Genomic DNA, 22,219 nt, shown 5'->3' with positions numbered 1-22,219 from the left:
ACTATCCCATATTTAATAATAATAATCTGTATTTTAAAATAATATAAATAATTCCATAATTTATATATACATACTTTATCATGGCTGAGTAATATTCCATTGTATATATGTACCACATCTCTTTTTTTAAAAATTAAGATTGGAATACAGTCCTCCCTTATATAGCCTTTTAGAATTTACATCATACTTCTATACCCTTAATCTCATGACTAGATTGTTCCATCATGTTGCTTTTTTTATTCAGTTCAATTCAGTCACTCAGTCGTGTCTGACTCTTTGCGACCCCATGGACTGCAGCATGCCAGGCTTCCCTGTCCATCACCAACTCCTGGAGCTTGCTCAAACTCATGTCCATTGAGTCCGTGATGCCATCCAACCATCTCAGCCTCTTCTCTTCCTGCCTTCGTCGTCCCTGTCTCCTCCTGCCTTCAATCTTTCCAGCATCAGGCAATTTTCCAGTGAGTTAGGTCTTCTCATCAGGTGGCCAAAGTATTGGAGCTTCAGATTCAGCATCAGCTCTTCCAATGAATATTCAGGGCTGATTTCCTTTATGATTGACTGGTTTGATCTCCTTGCAGTCCAAGGGACTCTCAAAAGTCTTCTCCAACACCACAGTTCAAAAGCATCAATTCTTCAGTGCTCAGCTTCTTTATGGTCCAACTCTCACATCCATACATGACTACTGGAAAAACCATAGCTTTGACTAGATGGACCTTTGTTGGCAAAGTAATGTCTCTGCTTTTTAATATGCTGTCTAGGTTGTTCATAGCTTTTCTTCCAAGGAGCAAATGTCTTTTAATTCATGTCACCATCTGCAGTGATTTTGGAGCTCAAGAAAATAAAATTTGTCACTATTTCCATTGTTTCCCCATTTATTTGCTATGAAGTGATGGGACTGGAGGCCATGATCTTAGTTTTTTGAATGTTGAGTTTCATAGCCAGCTTTTTCACTCTTTTCTTTCACTTTCATCAAGAGGCTCTTTAGTTCTTCTTCACTTTCTGCTATAAGGGTGGTGTCATCTGCATATCTGAGGTTATTGATATTTCTCCTGGCAATCTTGATTCCAGCTTGTGCTTCATCCGACCCAGCATTTCGCATGGTGTACTCTGCATATAAGTTAAATAAACAGGGCAGCAGTACATAGCCTTGACGTACTCTTTTCCTGATTTGGAACCGGTCTGTTGTTCAATGTCCAGTTCTAACTGTTGCTTCTTGACCTGCATACAGATTTCTCAGGAGGCAGGTCAGGTGGTCTGGTATTCCCACCTCTTAAAGAATTTTCCACAGTATGTTGTGATCAACACAGTCAAAGGCTTTGGCATAGTCAATAAAGCAGAAGTAGATGCTTTCCTGGAATTCTTTTGCTTTTTTTATGATCCAGCGGATATTTGCAATTTGATCTCTGGTTCCTCTGCCTTTTCTAAATCCAGCTTGAACATCTGGAAGTTCACGGTTCACATACTATTGAAGCCTGGCTTGGAGAATTTTGAGCATTACTTTGCTAGTGTGTGAGATGAGCGCAATTGTGCAGTAGTTTCAACATTCTTTGGCATTGCCTTTCCTTGGGATTGGAATGAAAACTGACCTTTTTCAGTCCTGTGGTCACTGCTGAATTTTCCAAATTTGCTGGCATATTTTTTATTACTCTTTTTTTTAGTTAATAATAGGAGGATAATTGCTTTACAATGTTGCGTTCATTCCTGTCATACAACAATGCGAATCAGTCATAAGTATGTATGTATCCCCTCCCTCATGAACCTCCCTCCCTCCCCATCCCATTCCACCCCTCTAGATCATCACAGAGTGCCAGGTTGGGCTTCCTGTGTTATATAACTGCTTCCTACTAGTTATCTATTTTATACATGACAGTGTATGTGTGTGTGTGTGTGTGTGTGTGTGTGTGTGTGTGTGTGTGTGTGTGTGTGTGTGTGTGTGTGTGTGTGTGTGTGTGTGTGTGTGTGTGTGAATGCTACTTTCTCAATTTTCCCTTCCCTCTCCTTCCCCCACTGTGTCCACAGGTCCGTTCTCTATGTCTGCATCTCCATTCCTTCCCTGAACATACATTCATCAGTCCTATTTTTCTAGATTCCATACATATGTGTTAATATACAGTATTTGTTTTTCCCTTTCTGACTTACTTCACTCTGTCCAACAGGCTCTAGGTTCGTCCACCTCACTATAACTGACTCAAATTTGTTCCTTTTTATGGCTGAGTAATATTCTCTTCTATTTTATACACACACACACACACACACCAACCACATTTTCTTTATTGATTCATCTGTTGATGAACATCTAGATTGCTTCCATGTCCTGGATACTGTAAGTGATGCTTCAGTGAACTTTGGAGTACATGGTTTTTGAATTGTGGCTTTCTTAGGGTTTATGCCCAGTAAAGTGGGATTGCTGGGTCATATGGTAGTTTTACTTCTAGTTTTTAAAGGAATCTCCATACTGTTCATCATAGTGGCTGTATCAGTTTACATTCCCACCAACAGTGCAATAGGGTTCCCTTTCCTCTACCTCTTCTCCAGCATTTATTGTTTGTACACCCCATCTTCTTTAGCCACTATCTGTTGATGGACATTTAGGTTGTATTCATGTCTTGATTATTATAAATAGTGCTGCTATGAACACTGGTGTTGATGCTGCAGTCTTTATTTATTATTTTTACCCTTTAAAAAAATGAAATGTAGTTAATTGACAATGGTGTGTTGTTTCAGGAGTACAGCAAAATGATTCAGCTATATTTATAAATATACTTTTTCAGATTCTTTTTCATCATAGGGCATTACTTTGTATTTCATTATAGGGTATCGAATATAGTTCCCTGTGATATCCAGTATGTCCTTGCTGTTTATTCATTTTACATACCCCCACCATGATGAAGTCCAGAATTTCTTCCCAGAGAAACCTCAGTGTGGCTCCAAAGGCAACACTTTCGCCTGACTGGGTGAGGCCCATCCACATTATCAAGATAATCATTACTTGAAGTCAACTGATTGTGGATGTTAATCACACCTACAAAACACCTTCACAGAAACATCTATTAGTGAATAACTAAGTATTATAGTACCGGGCTTCCCTGATAGCTCAGGGAAGAATCCGCCCGCAATGCAGAAGACCTGGGTTCAATCCCTGGTTTGGGAAGATCCCCTGGAGAAGGGAAAGGTACCCACTCCAATATTCTTGCCTGGAGAATTCCATGGACCAGTTTATGAGGTGGCAAAGAGCCAGACATGACTGAGCAACGTTCATTTTCACTTTCATAGTGCTAGCCAGACTGACATAAGACTAACTTTCACATTAAGTTTAAAATGCCCGTTAGATATTTTGTGGCAGTTGTCAATGCAAATCTGGTGTTCAGGACAGATCTTTCCTAGAACTATCAAATTCTTTGTGCCTGCGTGCTAAGTCATTTTAGTCATGCCTGACTCTGCAGTCCTAAGGACTGTAGCCTGCTAGGCTCCTCTGTCCATGGAATTCTCCAGGCAAGAATACTGAAGAATACTGAAGCCTTCCTCCAGGGAATCTTCCCGACCCAGGGATCAAACCCACGTCTCCTGAATCTCCTGCACTGGCTCTGCTTAGTTGCTCAGTGGTGTCTGACTCTTTGCAACCCCATGGTCTTAGCCTGCTAGGCTCCTCTGTCCATGGGATTCTCCAGGCAAGAATACTGAGGTGTGTTGCCATGCCCTCCTCCAGAGGTCTTCCCAACCCAGGGATTGAACCCAGGTCTCCTGCATTGCAGGCATAATCTTTACCCTCTGAGCCACCAGGGAAGCCCATTGGCAGGTGGGTTCTTTACTACTAGTGCCACCTAATAAAATACGTATAACATAAAATTTACTATTGCTGACATTTAGCCATTCACAATGTTGTATAATCATCACCACTATCTAGGTCCAGAACACTTTCATCACTCCAAACAGAAACTCTGTATTAATTAAACAGTCACTCCCATTCCTCCTCCCTCCAGTTCCTGGGAACCACTAACCCACTTACCTGCTTTCTGTCTATACACATTTGTGTATTCTGCATATCTCATCTAAATAGAATTGCACAATACGTGACTGTTGTGTCTGGTTTATTTCACTTAGCATAATGGTTTCAAAATTCTCATCCACATTGTAGTATGTATCCATATTTTATTTTAAATAACTTATATCCCATTGTACAGATAGACAAGGAACCCTTGTTTCTACTTTGGGGCTATTGGAATAGTGCTGCCGTGAACATTTGTGTACAAGTTTTTGTTTGAACATCTGTTTTCAACTCTTTCGGATACTTATTTGGAGTGAAATTGCTTGGTCATAGATTAATTTTGCTTAACCTATTGAGGAACAATCAAACTGTTTTCACACCAGCTAAAACACTTTACATTTCCACCAGCAATGTCTGAAGGTTCCAGTTTCTCCACGTCCTTGCTAACACTCCTTACTTTCCAGGTTCTTGTTTGCTTGCTTATTTTAATTTTAGCCATCCAAGTGGGTGTGAAGTGGGATCTTGTTGATTTGTTTTCCCCTAATGATACTGAGCATCTTTTCCTGTGCTTTTTGGCCACCTTCTTCAGCGAAATGTCTATTCAAGTCCTTTACCCATTTAAAGAATTGGGTTGTCTTTTTGTGGTGGTGTAGAAATATCTATTTTGAAATGAATCTATTCTCCACCCCATACCCCACCTCCCAGTCCCTTATTTTAAGGGTTCTGCCTCTTCTTTTAAATCCATGTATAGGCAAATTGTTTTAGAGCTGGGAGAGACTACTCCACCTCCAGGATGTCCTCTATTTCTGCAATTCTTTGAGCTCTCAAACGTTAAAATTGGTTGTCTAAACTTAGTCCTTCCTGCTCAGCACATTAGCCTGTTTTGGCTCAACAGATGAGAAAAATAACAGACTAGCTTTGAATTTAAGGATTCCAATAGCATCGAAACACAAGGTGACCCAATTAGAACAAGATACTCAAAAAGTGCCGGCGGACTCAATTTCCACCAAGCGGAAAGAAAACGCATGCGCTTTACAGCTGAGGGCACGTCCGAGCTAGTGAAGGCGTGGCCTCTGCCCGAATTCAAGATGGCTGCCAGGAACTTCCACTCTTGCTGCGGGGGCGGGGGGAGAGGCTAAAGATTCAGAACGCCATTGGTGGAATTGGCACCGTTCATCTCCGCCCCTTCAAGGGGAGGGAGTGACAAGGTCCCAATTTCCGGTTCCGTCAGTACCGGGAGCCCGGTCGAGATGGAGGAAGATGCGACCGGAGGCCATCAGTCGCCAGAAACGGAGGATAAAATGGGACCTGCAGCCTAGAGGTCCGCACTTGGAGTTCACCTCAGACGCGGCGGAACCACCTTGATCTGAGAAGGTAAGAAACCACCTGCATGGGGTGCCTGAGGACTAAGGTCTCCGAGGAGCTGGACCTGTCAAGGAGGCAGCGGGTGTCTGCAGTGCCCGGCTGCAGTTCAGTGGGAGCCCGCCACGCAGTTTGGGGAATGAGGGGCGATTCCAACCAGTCATCTCTTTCTGTCGGAGGAGCATGAAGTTCGCTGACAACGAAAGAAGCGTGGCGAGAGGCATGGCTAGGGACAAGTCCGAGGATCCAGAGGCGGCAGTTCGGGGGCCAGGACAGAAGCAGCTTAAAGCGTGTGTCATGTGGAGTAGGTGAAGAGGATTGTCATGTGGTGTCTGCCATGAAGCGTCATATGGGAGCCTATGAAAGACCAAAGGAAGGCTGGGTGGGAATCTCTTCATGTCCCAGAGCGGAGATTGTCTTGGAGGGAGAGGTTGGAGGTATGCCAGGGAACTTCCCTAAGGAGATGCATATTCATTAAGACTGATGGGCATGCATGGAAATATATTCACATTCATGTGGTAGATAGCTCCCAGGATGCAGAGCCTTTGGGCAGATGCAGTAAGAACAGAGGAGGAAGCAAAGATCTTGTTTCCAGCACAGAAGTGGGGACCAAATCCCACAGATGACTTGTCAGAAGTTGTAGGTGTCGATTTGATTTGGTGGGGGTTGTTGACTGATAAGATCTGAATGAGTCTAGTAGACATCATTGAGCCCAGTCCTGGCGACCAGTCAGGGTGGAGTCAGAGGGCTCCTAACCTAGTCATAATGATCCTGGACTCCTGGAGTAATTGTTACCATTGTCATAACACTGACAGTCCTTAACATTTAAGGCAGTACTTTCCAAACTCTGATATATGTATTAATCACCCAGAGAGCCTGTGAAAATGTTGGCTTTTAGTCAACAGGTCTGTGGAGCATCCTGAAATTCTGTATTTCTTACAAACGCCCAGGTGATGCCCATGCTGCTGGTCTGTGCCGCACTCTGAGTAGCAGAGATTTACAGCGGCACTGTCCAGCAGAGCTTTCTGCAATAATAGAAGTATTTTGTTGTTTACAAAGTGCTTTCACACATACTAGCTCAGGTGAGTTGTCCCAAACTGTTGTATAGCTATGGCAGGCTTTATTAGCCCCATTTCAGAGATGAGGAAACTGAATTTCCTCAAAAGAAGGGATTTGGTTCCAATCCTACTAGAAAGTCATGGTAGTGGAACTCAAACGTGGATCTCCTGACTACTAGTGTTCTTTCCGTTGGATGACCTTACATTCCAGGTGACTCTGTGTTGTCCTGAACCAGAATCTTATCTGAGATCCTAGTGAAATCTGGTGTAGTTTTTCTGGTACAGGGAGAGTGAAGTGGAGAGGGAGTATGCCTGCCTGGGCCAGTTTGTCCCTTTCCTCTGATAGGCTCATCAGTGAGGCCTCTGCCTCTGATATCTCATTTGATGACTTCAGGACATCCTGGGTCATCTGGTGGGTCTCCACATGAAGCACTTTAACCTTTGTGTCTAAGCTATGTTAAAAGATTGAAGACAGTTCATAATTGGAGCCATGTGATGCAGTGGTAAAAGAACCCACCTCCCAATGCTGGAGATGTAAGAGACGCAGGTTCGATCCCTGGGTTGGGCAGATCCCCTGGAGGAGGGCATGGCAACCACTCCAGTTTTCTTGCCTGAAAAATCTCCTGACAGAGGAGCCTGGCAGGCTACAGTCCATAGGGTCACAAAGAGTCGGATGCAACTGAGCATGTACGCATCCACACAAGTGAGGGTCTGGGAAAGAGTCACAAGAGAAGCTGGACTGATTGAGTTGGAAGGCTGCAGGAAGTGAGCGTACAGGTATCTGCAAGAAGGGTTTTCCTGAGGGAGAGACAGAAGGAACTGGTTTTGATACTTCTGCATGAAGTTGGGAGGTTATAGAACAAAGAGCAGGTTGAGATCCCAACTTTTAGGAGCAGCCCTACCCTTCAAAGGGGTAGGGAGAGTAGACGCAGTGCCTTCACCTTCAAGTGTAGCGGCTCAGCCCTCTGTGGCCTGGCCCATAGTGGCTTCCTCGGTCATCATGGCAATGGTGGAAGCTTCCTGCTTTGGCCATGGAGAGTCCTTCCTTCTTTCTGGGAATTTAAACTAGACTGGCACATGTGAGAGATGGAGACGGAGGAAAGTGGGGAAGTGAGGCACTGGGTGGTGCTGTAATCAGAAGATGTTGGTGCTCTGTCAATTCACTTTCATAGGCTGAGATGGTGCCCTCAAAACCAGGTTCTGGGACAGAGTCCTTTGTCACTCTGCCTGTCACGCACTATTCATGAGCCGGGCAAAAGGCTCTCCTGCTTGAGCCCTGCTGTATTTGTCCTGTGACGACAACAGGGCCCGCCCAGCCACTCTGCTCCGTCCTTCCACAAACATGCTGGGAAAGCAGAGGCAGCTCTTGGTTTCTCTGGAACAGAGCTAAGAGAAATCCCTGGGCGTCTGCACGGCCAGGAGCTTATGCTTAACCCTTGCGTGACTGGCAGTTGTGAGGGCATTAATTCTGCCTCCCAGGGTTGGAATGACTTAGCTTTAGACGGAACAGAGATGATTTGTGCTGCAACTCCTCAGCTCCCATGGGGCAGAGGCCTGATGGAGCAGAGGAGCAAACTTGGCTCCTATCCTGCCTCCACCACTGAACAACTGTGTGACCTTAGGCCTGTTTCTTTTAACCTGTTTGTACCTCAGCTTTCTCATTTAGCAGAATTGTCTAACTGTACACAGGTTAAGTTGTAAGGATTACAGGAGGTAATGTGTATTCAGTGAATCCTAGTATTTCTCTTCCCTCCTCTCTCAGTAGAAACGGACACATGACCTTGGGACCCTGGATGACAAACACCCACTTCGTTTTTCAATGATACAGTGATCCCCTTCTTTTGAAGGGCCTCAAAGGAGAAGATTGCTCCACTGGACTTGGTGGGTGTCATAGGCTGAGACTGGAAGAAGGGCCCATAGCAAGTGGCACATCAGTGTTCCTAAGGTTCTCCTCCTAGAACTCAACCTCTAGTTCATTCCCCATGACCTCAATTCTGTGTTCTGGTTAACTCAGTTGTTTCAGCCATTTTTCTTTCCCTTCCACTGTCCACATGTATTTCTCCATTCACCTGCTTTGTCCTCCTCCAGGAAGCCTGTCTTGGTTACACGTGCCTCATGCATGTCTCACCTTGAAGCTGAGGTTTTCCCTTCAGCTCACATGTACTGAGTTTATACTGCAGGTATCTCGTATTTTAATGAAAGTGATACAGTCCAGCTCAGGGAATTCCAAATGCTAACCTTGCTTCTCCACAGACTTGTATGGTAAACCAAGAAGCTACTTAGGCTGGTTGGGACCGTTGATTGGGAAAAGTGGTTGAGGATGAGCTCTGGTTATACACTTGACATGAGATTTGTCAAGGCACTGGCGCTGGGACTGCTCATGTAGAACATCTTAGCTCTCTAGAGTTGTCCTTTTGATGCGGCCACCTCCTTTCCCAGACCTTAGGGATTTCTCTTAAAGTTTGGGGAGCCCCTGACTTCTCACTTCCTGGAATTTAACTTTCCACTTTCTCCTTCTGGCTGCAAATGTCCAGTATCCTACACAGGAGCACATTACATTGTCACTGTGTCTATGTCCAGTATATGATGTGCTCTCATTTGACATTTCTTAAGTTGGAAGCTCCTGATTTTATATAGTTATTACAGTTGTAAGCTTATTCGTTTTGTTTGAAACTTTACTCTTTGGATACACATAACATGAGGGCCACATGTATGTGAATTTGCCCTGGTTACTTTATCTCTGTTTCTTATGTCCATTCCCCAGAGGGATACTGTGTCTCCTTGAAGGGACTGAGTTTGTCAAAGGCAGAGTCTCTCTGTCTTCTCTGTCACTTGAATCTCCCTTCATTGTCTAGGGCTGAGGTTATTATTTATGCGCTTGGGGATAAAGGGGCCAAGCATGTTCTCTACACTGTAGTTATCAAGACTCTTCAGGGAAACTACTTAGCTCTCAGATGGTTCATTTCTTTCTCTGAGTGAGTTATCTAATAACCAAAGAGGACTCTGACCTTTGACTTGTTCCTGACTTCCTAATTTCTTTCATTAAAGGGGAGGGAGGTAGGAGGTGGTGGCTGTGGAGTGAAAGCCCTATTTGCTTTCTTCCTCACATTTTCTTCTAATGCAGACTGGAGGAAATGTAAGTGCAGTGAGTGTGGGTCAGGGAAGCTCAGAGGGGCCAACACAGGAAACCAGAAATAAAGTAAGGTGAGTCAGCTGGTAAATGGTGCTGAAAGAGGTAGTCTGCTGAGGCTCAATGGCTGAAGGCTGAAAGCCTTGCCTTCTCAGTAGGCCTAGGAGCATCAGAAATGGAGTGCTTCCCTTTAGGTTTTAGGAGCCTCTGGAGTGTCACTTAGGGACATCCCATTAGCCCACCTGAAGGTCTTGCCTCCTGTTACGTGGTTGGTTTGTCCACAGCATCCTGAGCTGTCTGGGTGAACTAGAGAAGGAAAAAGAGAATGGCCGTGACACCAGGGCCTGGGCAGAGGCAGAGAGAGTAGATGATGCCAGTAAGCTGGGAGTAGGGAGCTGAGGTGGGACTGGGGGCAGGGGAGTCCCTGAGGTGAGAAACAGCTTTCACAAGAGGGGTCCTGAATGTGGACGGACTGGTAAAGGAGGCGGGGGCGGCACTATCTTGATCTGTGAAGGAAGAATCAGGCAGGGGTTGGCAGAGCCAGATTAGTTGAAGTCTAAGCTTTGGGGAGGTGAGTACCCCAGGAGATGAAGCCTGAGAATAGGGTTTCAGAGCCTAGCCAAGAGGAGAAAGTGTGAATTCTCATCTCCTTCATATTCCTTCCATCCTGCTCCAGTCCCCAGGTCTCCAGGCACAATGGAGGACAAACGTAACATCCAGATCATCGAGTGGGAACACCTGGACAAGAAGAAGTTCTATGTGTTTGGTGTGGCCATGACAATGATGATCCGTGTCAGCGTCTACCCATTCACCCTCATCCGCACTCGGTTGCAGGTTCAGAAAGGCAGGAGCCTCTACCACGGGACCTTTGACGCCTTCATCAAGATCCTACGGGCGGATGGTGTGACTGGTCTCTACCGGGGGTTCCTGGTCAACACCTTCACCCTCATATCTGGCCAGTGCTATGTCACCACTTACGAGCTCACCCGGAAGTTCGTAGCTGACTACAGCCAGAGCAACACAGTCAAGTCACTGGTGGCCGGTGGCTCGGCCTCTCTCGTGGCCCAGAGCATCACGGTGCCCATTGATGTGGTCTCCCAGCATCTGATGATGCAGCGCAAGGGTGAGAAAATGGGCCGCTTCCAAGTGCGAGGGAATCCAGAAGGACAAGGGGTAGTTGCCTTTGGCCAAACCAAGGACATCATCAGGCAGATCCTGCGGGCTGATGGACTTCGTGGCTTCTACCGAGGCTACGTGGCTTCGCTGCTTACTTACATCCCAAACAGTGCTGTCTGGTGGCCCTTCTACCACTTCTATGCAGGTAAGCAGGAACTAGGAGGGTGAGGGTGGAGGATGGGTTACTAATGAGACAGATGCTATTGCCCCGGGCATGTTTGAATGGGAGATTTAATGGGAGAATTCATACAGCAAACATTTGAATTCAAGAGGATTCAGAGATGAATAAGACATGGTTCTTGCTTTCAGAGAGCTAATATTATAGTGGAGGGAATCAGACAAGTAAAATCTGTGACGTAGAACATTGAGTATGTTCTCCATGCATCAGGATCAACTAAGGTTTGTGGAATATTGGCAGAGAATGGGTGGAGAGGGACAAAATCCATGGGATTTAAAGATGAAGTCAGTGGTGATAGTGAGCTTTTGAGTTGGATCCCTTTCCTGAGTATTTTTAAATTTAAATTCAAGATGTAATACAATCTTGAAGCTCTCTAATCCTGTATTTTTTGTTCACAAGTATTTCTTAGAAATGGTATTATCGGGTCAAGAGATAACATTTTTTTTTTTTTTAATGGCCGCGCAGCATATGGGTTTGGACCTGTACCCCCTGCATTGGAAGCACGGCATCTTAACCACTGGACCTCCAGGGAAGTCCCAAGAGATGACATTTTTGAGGGTCTTAATAAACATACCGCCAGATTTCCTTCTGAAAGGGCAAAGCACATTGCCAAGAGCAGGACCTGTATGTGCTTGCTATCCTGAAACATCCACAGCGTTGGGCAACTCCCAAACTCCAGTCAGGGTAACCTGCACTTGCAACCTCGCTCTGCACTTGCAACCTAGCTCGTCCCTGCCGCTGGCTCCTAAGCTTTGGCAGTAGGCATTCTGTTCCATACCGCCTGGAATTTTTCTGAGCAAATTTTGCAATGACTTCCTAACTTATAATCACTTGGTTTCTATTGCACCATACTTTTCTGATCCTATTATATTTCTAAGTACTTTTTTTTGTAACTTTGTCTCTTTCTTTTGTTTTAACAGTCTTTCATCTAGAGTATTTGGTAAAATTCAAATACCTGGACTTCACCTTGACTCTTTGTATCAGATTCTTTAGGAACAGATGCTGCTAATCTTAATGTTAGAGAAACATCCTAGGAAAAATTTTCTCTGGAGTCTATGTTCACCCCTGTCTCCTCATTTGACTTCATCTATAATTAGGGTTGTCCTTTTCTAATATGTCCAAAATCTCTATTTCTTTTCCCAAGCTAACCTGTCCAGAACTCTGGACAGATATTCTGACTGTTGGACCTTTCAACTTGAAGGCATGCTCACACATCTGAAATTTTACTCAACTATGACATTTTTCATCCCAGACTTTTTCTTCTGACTTACTTTCAGGTGTCAGTGGCCAGGTTATTCTACAGATCACTGAGACTGCGGCTTCGCGCATGGCGCGTGGCCCCTGCCTCTTCCTTGTCCCCACTGACATTTATTGAGCCCTCACTGTGTGCCAGACTCTGTGACACTGTGTCTCAGGGTCTGATGAATTGTAAGTGTTCAGTAAATATTTCTTGAGCAAGTAGATTGGTTCTTGTCATTCCGTTTTGCTAAAATCTACCAATGCTTCCTTATGGGTATTTAGAATAAAATCTAATGCTTCTCACAGTCACCACAGGTCTCTGTGACCTGGTCCCTGTCTCCTTCTCCACCTCCGTCTCGTGCTCCTCTCCCCTTTCTCACTCTGGTCCATCCTCACTGCCCTTCGCTCAGTTCCTGAGATACATCAAGCTCTGTTGTCACCTCCTAGCCTTTGCAGATACTGTTCTTTCTGCCTGCAGTACCCTTCCCCATTTTCTTTATGTGGCTGGGTCCTTCTCTCCCCTCAGGCATCGGCATACATGCTACCTTTACCCAACTGGAAAGAGGGCGTTTCCTGTTTTCTTTTTCAGCACCTCTCCTTTAGAGCACTCATCATAATTTGCAATTGTTTTATCCCTAGCTCCCACGCAGCTCCTTAATTAGGCTGTAAGTTCCATGAAGTTATTTCTCTGCCCATTTTTCTATTTTATGCCTAGTGCTTTCACAGTGGCTGGTATATAGTAAATATTAAATAAATACTCATTTATATTACTTGCCCAAAGTCATTTAGCCAGGAAGGACTTAAACCAACTCAGCCTAGGTTTGTCTTCTGCTTTGCAGATAATAGATGCCCAGTAAACATTTGTTGAGTGAATAACGGAGAAGAAAGACTTGGATCTCTCCCACCCTCTTGCCTTTGTTTTTTCATCCTCTTCCTAAACCCCAGGAAAATGGCATATGTGCGTGATTAGAATTGGAATCTGAATCCCACTGCAGCTTGTTGGCTTGGATGCCGATGCAGACAGGCCCAAGGAAGCTTTCAGTGGCAGTCCAGATGCTACCTTCCGATGCTTGTGAAATGTTTTCTTCTCTGGAGAGCAAGACACCCTTGAGGCACAAGTGCCAGTTCACTTTGTTTCTGTTTGTATGCTGACCCTGGGGAAGAAGGTGATTAGAAATCAGGGGAGAGGTGATTCTGGTAGGGCTTAAGGAATTCTGTCATGCCGCTGGGTCTTGGAAGCCTTCGCTTCTGCCCTGCCAACCTCTACCCTCCTACTTGTTCTCTAATCTTTATTTGCCTGCCCATAAATTACCAAAACTAGGAGCATGAGAAAAAAGTTATTATTTTTAATGTGAAGTATAGTTAATGTTTGTTGGAAGGACTGATGCTGAAGCTAAAACTCCAATACTTTGGCCACCTGATGTGAAGAACTGACTCATTGGAAAAGACCCTGATGCTGGGAAAGATTGAGGCTGGGAGGAGAAGGGGATGACAGAGGATGAGGTGGTTGGATGGCATCACCGACTCAGTGGACATGAGTTTGAGTAGACTCCAGGAGTTGGTGATGGACAGGGAGGCCTGGTGTATTGTAGTCCATGGGGTCGCAAAGAGTCCGTGGGATTGCAAAGAGTCGGACGCGACAGAGTGACTGAACTGAAACTGATAGTTAATATGTAATATTGTATAAATTACAGGGGTACAATATAGTGACTCACAATTTTTAAAGATTATACTCCATTTGTAGTTATTATAAAATATTTGTTATATTCCCTGTGTTATATAATATATCCCTGTAGCTATTTTACACCCAATAGCTTGTACCTTTTAATCCCCTACCTCTATAATAATGCACCCCTCCCCCGCCCCAGAAAAGAATTCTTAAAGGTGTTATGGTGACTGAATTGTAGAGGGAAAACTGAGAGTGATCCTTAGAGATGACAGACCTATTTGACACTCAGTCTCACTCAGAGTAAACGCCAAAGTCCATGCAATGGCTTCAAGGCCCTAAATGACTTAGCTCTCAGACGTCTTCTACTCTTCTTCCCCTCATTCATCCAGACATACTGGCCTCGCTGCCCCTTGAAGATCTCAGGCTTACTCATGCCTCAGGGCCTTTGCATAGGATGTTACCTCTGCTGGGAAAGTTCTTTCCACAGATCGATAAGGCTTACCCTCTTCTTTAACGCTTAAACTTCACTTTCTACCCTTGGCATTCTTATCTCCTTTTCCTGCTTTATTTTTATCTATACCTAAAAACATACATATTTTATATGTATATAAAATATACAAATAAAAGTATATTTTAGCATACATCACCTTCTGATATATTTTATTTTTTATTTATTGCCTGTTTTCCCCCACTAGAGTGTAAATTTCATAAGGGCGGGGATTTGAAGCTTTTTTTTTTTAAACATTACAATTTGGATTTATAAAAGTTGGCAAAAAAAAACACCCTGAAATGCACACTAATTAAATTAGCTTTGTTTGGTGAGGTAAAAGTTCTTTTTCCTTCTATTGTCACTTTCTTCCTCAATATTATAAGATTGTTATATTGTTCTATGTTGTAATATTATTATTGTATTGTTATATTGTTATATGATATAATATTGTAATATTATATATTGTTACTGTTATATATTGTAATATGTTGTTATAATATTGTTAATCTGATACATTTTAATATTTCCATACATATCCCAGTTTAACTAGACAAAAATTTGGACCTCTGATCTCACCCTTCAGGAGATCTGGGGATCTGGGTGGCCCTTCCCGGGGCAGCTCTGTCCCAGGAGCAGCTGGAGGCAGGCTCCCCAATGGCAAGCATTGACAGCAACTTTACTTTTCTCATTAATGTACAATGAGAGAGAAATGAAGTTGCTGAGATAAGTGGGGACAGGTCACATCACACTCTTCATGGAGCGTTGAGAAGGATGGCCAGTTAGGGAGAGGTCTCAGTCACCCTTGTGACTTCCCTGTAGTCTCCTCAGATGCTGGCTTGAGGCTCTTCTGTTCAGTGTTATGTCCTTAGAACCCAAGCTGGCTGGCTCATGGTAGTCACTCAGTGAGTCTTTGTTGAATAAATGAACAGGCTCTCATCTCTCACCTCCAGAGAGGGAAAAAGCGAAAGAATTCAATTGCAGGTGAACTTCCCAGCAACAGTGGGGTTGGGTGAATCAGGTGTTATTTCATCTGCTTCATCACCATTTTGAAAAATGAATTTTCCTTCCTTGATAAAGGCTGAAGAAAAGTTTTCACTGTAGGATATGATTTTCTCTTTTAATTGTAATTGTTTTTTATTTTTAAAAATATTCACATGGTTTGAAATTCAAAAGGTAGGAAAAGGTATACAGTGAAAACACTCCTCTAACATGGTCACCCAGCTCCCTTCCTTGAAGACAATCAGTGTTACCAACTGTTAATGGATTTTACCAGTTATCCAGTGCACATATAAGAAAATATGTAGCGTGTGCTTTTTTAGCCTGTGTGTTGGGGGAAGTAGAGTATCGCCATAAGAGTTTTATATCAGGAAGGATTTCTGTCCAGCAGATGAAAGGAGTCAGCAAGCAAAGAGACTTTGAAATCCTCTTCTCCAGAGGAATTTTTGTCCTGTTCAGATTGACCTCTAGAAGGGGCCTGAGATTTATAAATTTTTGTTGGTTCTGATGGATGTAAAGAAAAGAAAAGACAGGATGGAAGTTACAGGGTCTAAGGCGGCTAAGGATGGAGATTCTGTCATCGCTGGGCCAGCTGGTAGAAGCAGCGTGGGGCACGTGGGCTGGTTCCTCACATCTTGAGGCACTGTCTTTCCCTCGATTCCAGAGCAGCTCTCGTCCCTCTGCCCAAAGGAGTGCCCTCACATTGTCTTTCAAGCCATCTCGGGGCCTCTGGCTGCAGCCACTGCTTCCATCCTCACCAATCCCATGGATGTCATCCGAACCCGAGTACAGGTAAGACCAGTCTTCTCCTCTCCCCAGCTGCCAGATAAGCCATGAGAAGCCTTTCCTTGTGGTTATGACTCACCATCTACAGAAACCAGCTGAGCACTTTGAACCACCTCAGATGTTTCTGTCACCCTGTCTACCACCTTGCATGCCTCTTTTCCTTGCCCATGCCCCCAGGAATCCTTACTGCTGTCTTCTAGGCTCTTGTCCTATTAGATTACCGTCTGAGCCACCAGAGAAGCCACCTTTTCCTTACCTTGCAGGTTTGTAGATACTAGAAACGTGATTTTAGTTTATTTCATAAGTCTCTCTGGCTTTTCCACTTGGCTATGAGCTCTCTACAGTGAGTGACTGTTCTTGAACAGTTTTCACAGATGGTTCTGTGTGGACTCAGCACAAATACAGACAAAGGCCTTGGTGGTGCGGTCCAGAAATTATAGACCCTCTCTTTAGTCAGCTCGGTGACAATTTCACAATCCAGAGGCCAAAGAAATTGAATCTAAATGATAATATATTATATACAAATGATACATTTTGCTCTATAAAGCTTTAGGTGGAGTGTGTGTGTGCATGTGTGCACACACATGCACTCAGTCATGTCCAATTCTTTGTAACCCCATGGACTGTAACCCACCTGGATCTTCTCTCCATGGGATTCTCCAGGCAAGAATACTGGAGTGGGTTGCCATTTTCTCCTCCAGGGGATCCTCCTGACCTAGGGATCCAGCCAGTGGCTCCAACATTTTCTGCATTGGCAGGCAGGTTCTTTCCCTCTGAGACACTAGGGAAGCCCGAGAATGAGGGAGGAGAGGGAAGGATGATAACCTTAGCAGGTTAGAGGTGAAGTCAGCTTCTCTGATACCAGGATATTAGGATGGGGGCGATTGGTAAATCTAGGTACAATTGAACCTTGAACAACATGTAGTTTAGGAAAGCCAACACTCTGCCTAGTTGAAAATCAGAGTGTAACTTGGCCCTCTAAATCCATGGTTCCTCATCCACAGATTGTATAGTACTGTAGGATTTTGGGGTGGGGGGTTAAGTATAAATAAAAATGAATTTTTACTTAATCATTTTGGTATCGGTTATAGTCATAAAGACATTTAATTACATTGCGGGTAATATAAGCAGGCAGTTCAGTTTTAAATTCAGTTTTTCTTAGCCACCCCATGTGGCATGTGGGATCTTAGTTCCCCATCTGGGGATCAAACCCATGCCCACTGCAGTGGAAGCGAGTTTTAACCATTGGACAGCCAGTTCAGTCAGTTCAGTTCAGTTGCTCAGTGATGTCTGATTCTTTGCAACCCCATGGACTGCAGCATGCCAGGCCTCCCTGTCCATCACCAACTCCTGGAGCTTAGTCAAACTCATGTCCATTGAGTCTATGATACCATCAACCACCTCATCCTCTGTCGTCCCCTTCTCCTCCCGCCTTCAATCTTTCCTGGCATCAGGGTCTTTTCAAAATGTCAGCTCTTCGCATCAGGTGGCCAAAGGATTGGAGTTTCAGGTCAACATCCGTCCTTCCAGTGAATATTCAGGACTGAATTCCTTTAGGATGGACTGGTTGGATCTCCTTGCAGTCCAAGGTATTCTCAAGAGTCTTCTCCAACACCACAGTTCAAAAGCATCAATTCTTCGGCACTCAGCTTTCTTTATAGTCCAGCTTTCTTTATAGTCCAGTTCTCACATCCATACATGACTGCTGGAAAAACCATAGCCTTGACTAGACGGACCTTTGTTGGCAAAGCAATTTCTCTGCTTTTTAATATGCTGTCTAGGTTGGTCATAACTTTTCTTCCAAGGAGTAAGCGTCTTTTAATTTCATGGCTGCAGTCATCATCTACAGTGATTCTGCAGCCCAAAAAAATAAAGTCTGCCATTGTTTCCACTGTTTCTCCAACTATTTGCCATGAAGTGATGGGACTGGATGCCATGATCTTTTGGACAGCCAGGGAATTCCCTAAATTCAATTTTTTATGTAATAACTCTGCTACCTATGTAAAATTTTGATTTATTTCCAGAGAAGTTAAATAATCTCTTTAAATTTAATGTTAGTATAAGCATGAAATTCTTAAATTAACCAAGTATATACTTTAGAGAAACAAGATTATATCTTGATATGTTTCAAGATATACAATACATAGAGGTTAAAAAGCAATGGTAAAATCTTTCTGGTTATTTTATTTTTTATTTATTTTTAATTTTTATTAGTACCGTTACTGCTGAAAAAAAAATACTGCATATAAGTGGACTCACACTGTTCAAACCCATGTTGTTCAAGGGTCAGTTGTATATTTATCTCTAGGAAAGATTGTCCCCACTATGACCCATACATTTAAAAATGAATGGTATCTGATCGGTTTACAAATAATAAAGTGCACAAGTTCCATCCTTATTCTCTCCTAGCCTTGTTATGGGGGTTCCATGAGGAGAATCAAGGGAAAGAACAGCTCCCTACTATATGACTTGGCAACTAAACAACACCTACTTTGAGGCGTTCCCAAGCTAGAAGAGACAAAGTGCATATGAGGACCAGGGCCATAGCTAAAAAAGTCCTTGACATGTCTGTAGATAAGTGGAGGATGAGAGGAGCATGAGTGGTCAGAGGAAGAACGGAATGAGGGAATGTGGAAGCAGGTGCTAAAGGAGGCAGAGAGGAATAGGGAGATGTTCTTAGTCAAAGATGGGACCACCTTGGGAATAGGGAAAGGTATAACAAGGAGTGTGTCTGTCCTGCATTGGCTGCGGGTCTGAGTGAGGTGGTCTTTAAATGTGTTGTTTGGTTGTAGGTATGGAGAAGAGGGCAAGAGTATTAGGAAAGGAGAGAAAAGATTCTTGCCTTAGCCAGGCTTCTGGTATGATAGGGAAGACAGGTCACAGGGTGGGAGGTGGCAGGGATGGAGGGGAGGACTCTAGCCATGTGGGTTCAGAGGAATTGAGATGATCAGAATCAAAATGTCTGCAGAAGCCTTGGAGGTGATTTAACCCAGCCTCCCTGAGACCAGAGAGGAGAACCTGGTCCAGACTCATCACTGTGTAGTTTATGTAATAATATTAATGAAGCTAACATTTATTGAATACTTACAGTCTGCCTGGCACTGTTCTCAGCATTTATAAGAATTCTTTTGCTTACTGCATAAGACAATGATACGGTGTAGGTACTATCATTGTTATATATTTGAGGAAACTGGGATGCAGAGTGCTAAGGAAACTACCTGAGATTATGCTGTTACTAAATTAGGGGGCAGGATTCATACCAGGCATTCTGGCACCAGAGGCCACACTCATTCACTGTGCTGAACTGTCCTGCTGAAGCAGAGTCCAGCCCTCTGACCCCCAAGTCTAATTCTTTCCACTTTTAGGCTAAGATAGGAGAGACTGGGTACAGGGACTTTGCAGACTGTGATCCTCCACTGTGTTGACTTTTCCAGGTTGAGGGCAAGAACTCCATCATCCTGACCTTCCGACAGCTGATGGCAGAAGAGGGGCCTTGGGGGCTCATGAAAGGCCTGTCGGCCAGAATCATCTCAGCCACGCCCTCCACCATTGTCATTGTGGTGGGCTATGAGAGCCTCAAGAAGCTCAGCCTCCGACCTGAGCTGGTGGACTCGAGACACTGGTAACCAGTGATGGGGAGAGAAGCCTGATGTTTCCTACACTACTCTGGGTCAGGGGCAGAGAGGAGAGGTGAGCACCCTCTCCAAGTGCCCCCACCACAGACCTAGTCCTCCTGTGGGCCAGGTGGCCTGTCTGGGACAGGGACAGAGACTTTGAACTGCTCTTGCTGAAGAGGCTCCACGCCTGGATCCCCCATCCTCATTATTTTTAAATTTTCTTGCCAAGCTGGGCTGCCTCACTCAGTCCAGGTACTCAGTCCAGCCCTAAGGAAATCCACTCTACCCGCCAATCCCACTCCATCGATCCCCTGCTGACCCTTCTCTGCCTTCTCCCTCCATCTGTGGCCCTGAGGTCCTGAGAAGAGCTGTACATAGAACTTGGTTACTACCGCTAGTTCTTCTTATTGGGCTTTCAGTCCGAATTCCAAGCTGCTGCCATCAGCCCTTCATCTCTTAGGTTTGCTTATTTTCCTTTTGGAACTGAGCTGCCCATCAGACTACTCTGCTTTTCTCTGCCACTGGGGACAAGGTGCCAGGTACTTTTACACAGGGAGTAGGAGCAGCAAAAACCTCTGGTCCTTCAGAGCACGTGTCCTCTCTTTGGAGAGTTATTAGGTTGGGGAGAAATGTTGATACTTTATTTTGTGTGTATATTTTTCTGTGAACCAGGCTACTGTCTAAGTCCTGCTAAAGCACCAATCCTGCAGTCAGAGCCCACCCCTTCCTCAGACAGGTGAAAAATGTAATGTAGCTTTCCTCAATCCCAGTTCCCTATCCCTCCCAGCCCCTCCAGTCCCAGCAGCCCTAGGACAAACCAGCTGTTGTTTTCCCCTGGCCCAGATGACTACAGTGGTGGGCACAGCTCTAAGTAAATCAGACTGTTTGGGACACACTGGACTTGGAACACTACCCTGAAAAGTCTGGTTGAGAGAGTAGTTGGTTTGGAAAGTGACAGAAAGATATGTGTGCCCTAGCGCATCTCCCTTGACCAGCTGAGCCAAACCTAGCAGAGGGCAGTGGAGGCTCTTAACCCCAGGCAGTCATCACACACACACACACAGACACACACACACACACCCAGTCACTTGGACTCACAGAAACAGATGTTGTCTCACAATGGGAATCTCTGTGATGTGGAACTGTTTGTGTTTTTCTTCTCCCCGATGTAAGGAGACATCCTGGTCATGGTACCCTCTGGAGCGATGCTTGGAGGAGGGTAAAGGGCGGGTTGGGAAGTCGCTCAATACCAGGACCACTGCATTTACCAGCCTGATACTGCCGAGATTATCTGTTGAAGCTCTCAGGAGCTAGGTGATGAGTGATTCTTTCCTGCCTCATCCTTCCCCCCACAACACAAACCTCCTCTACCAAGTCGGTGTGGCAGGTGAGGAAAGGTGCAGCAAATGGAATGAGAAGAAGGCATATCAAACCCACACTTCTGCTTGAAACATCTGATTTGTATGACCCTTCACACTTTCTTATTTGGTCCCACCCCCCGGGAGAGGCCACGGTGCCAATTTGAAAGGTGCTAGCTACCTGAAGCCTTGATATTTCTTATGGCTGCCCCACAGTCTATCCCCCAGGGCTAGATCAGAATCTGAATTCTCTACCTTTACCACCACTTCCCATCTTGTGCTTTTATCTTTGAAGGTTATTTTCTCTTTCATTTCATTGTTTGTCCCTTCTTGGACTTTGTCAAGAGTCCTCCAATTTCTGTTCACAAATGGTCATCTAAAGGGTTGGGTCTGCACCTCATTCTGAATCTTCCTGTCTCAGTCACTCCTTCACCCTAAGAACCACGAAGGTAAGAGAAGCCAGGGGTCCCTTCTTTCTCTTTAAACTCATTCTGTTGAGACCTTTGGAGGTTGATTTTCTCAGCTCCACACCTTCCCCTTCCTAGAGACTTAGATTCAGTCCTTCCCCACCATTGCAAAGTGGGTAAGGTATCATGGACAAGAGGTAACCTCCTGCTTGTCTTCTCTGAGGTTGTTTCTCCGTCCCAGACTCAACACTTTTTCTTCTGTTTTGTTTTCTTGTAAAGTATTTCAGTCTTACCTGTTTCCTGTTCTCTCTCTCACACACACATACACGTGCGCGCGGGTGTTTTAAAAGATGATGTGCATATATACTAAAAGGGACCCATGGCCCCTTACTTTTCCATCTAATATTTCAGGGACTGGTATTGGGTTTGGTTAAAATATGTCTTGGTGGGGATGGGACTGTGGCCTTCCATTTTCCCAGGACCATGGATCGGACCAATTGGAGTGTTTGATGTATTGGTCTGCAGCCAAAATTGGAAGGAACTTCTGGGAGACTGGGCAAGATGGGGAAACCTGATGGGAGTATTGAAGGACAGGGGAATAAAAATGCAGATACAGTTTAACATTTGATAAAGTGGACTCCTGTGAATAATATTAACGGCAAACATTCACTGTTGCACTGTACGAATTCTCTAAAAAGTGTAATTAAACGTTTTTATCGACTCCCTGAGTTTCGAGCTTACTTTGCCTTCTCGCCAAAAAAGGAATAC

The 22,219-nt window shown here is 44.5% G+C and overlaps 1 protein-coding gene across 7 annotated transcripts; it reads left to right on the top strand.

Moving 5' to 3' along the window:
• Window positions 1-5,193: 5,193 nt before the first annotated feature.
• Window positions 5,194-22,171, top strand: SLC25A44 (solute carrier family 25 member 44). 7 transcript variants are annotated; one of them, XM_043453952.1, is made up of 5 exons: window positions 5,197-5,359; window positions 8,171-8,286; window positions 10,212-10,856; window positions 15,948-16,075; window positions 19,504-22,171. In XM_043453952.1, exons 3-5 carry the CDS (start codon window positions 10,232-10,234, stop codon window positions 19,693-19,695), a joined length of 945 nt encoding a protein of 314 aa, XP_043309887.1. In that variant the 5' UTR covers window positions 5,197-5,359; window positions 8,171-8,286; window positions 10,212-10,231; the 3' UTR covers window positions 19,696-22,171. The 7 variants fall into 7 exon arrangements, with proteins under 7 accessions (XP_043309890.1, XP_043309895.1, XP_043309904.1 ...); XM_043453951.1 differs by having other exon boundaries at window positions 8,168-8,286; XM_043453960.1 differs by lacking the exon at window positions 8,171-8,286 and having other exon boundaries at window positions 5,196-5,359; window positions 15,953-16,075.
• Window positions 22,172-22,219: the final 48 nt, after the last annotated feature.

Source organism: Cervus canadensis, chromosome 2 (assembly GCF_019320065.1).
Source record: "Cervus canadensis isolate Bull #8, Minnesota chromosome 2, ASM1932006v1, whole genome shotgun sequence".
In the NCBI taxonomy this organism is placed as follows: domain Eukaryota; kingdom Metazoa; phylum Chordata; class Mammalia; order Artiodactyla; family Cervidae; genus Cervus; species Cervus canadensis.
Note: the sequence above shows the minus strand (reverse complement) of the source record. Positions and strands in the feature narration are given on the sequence as shown.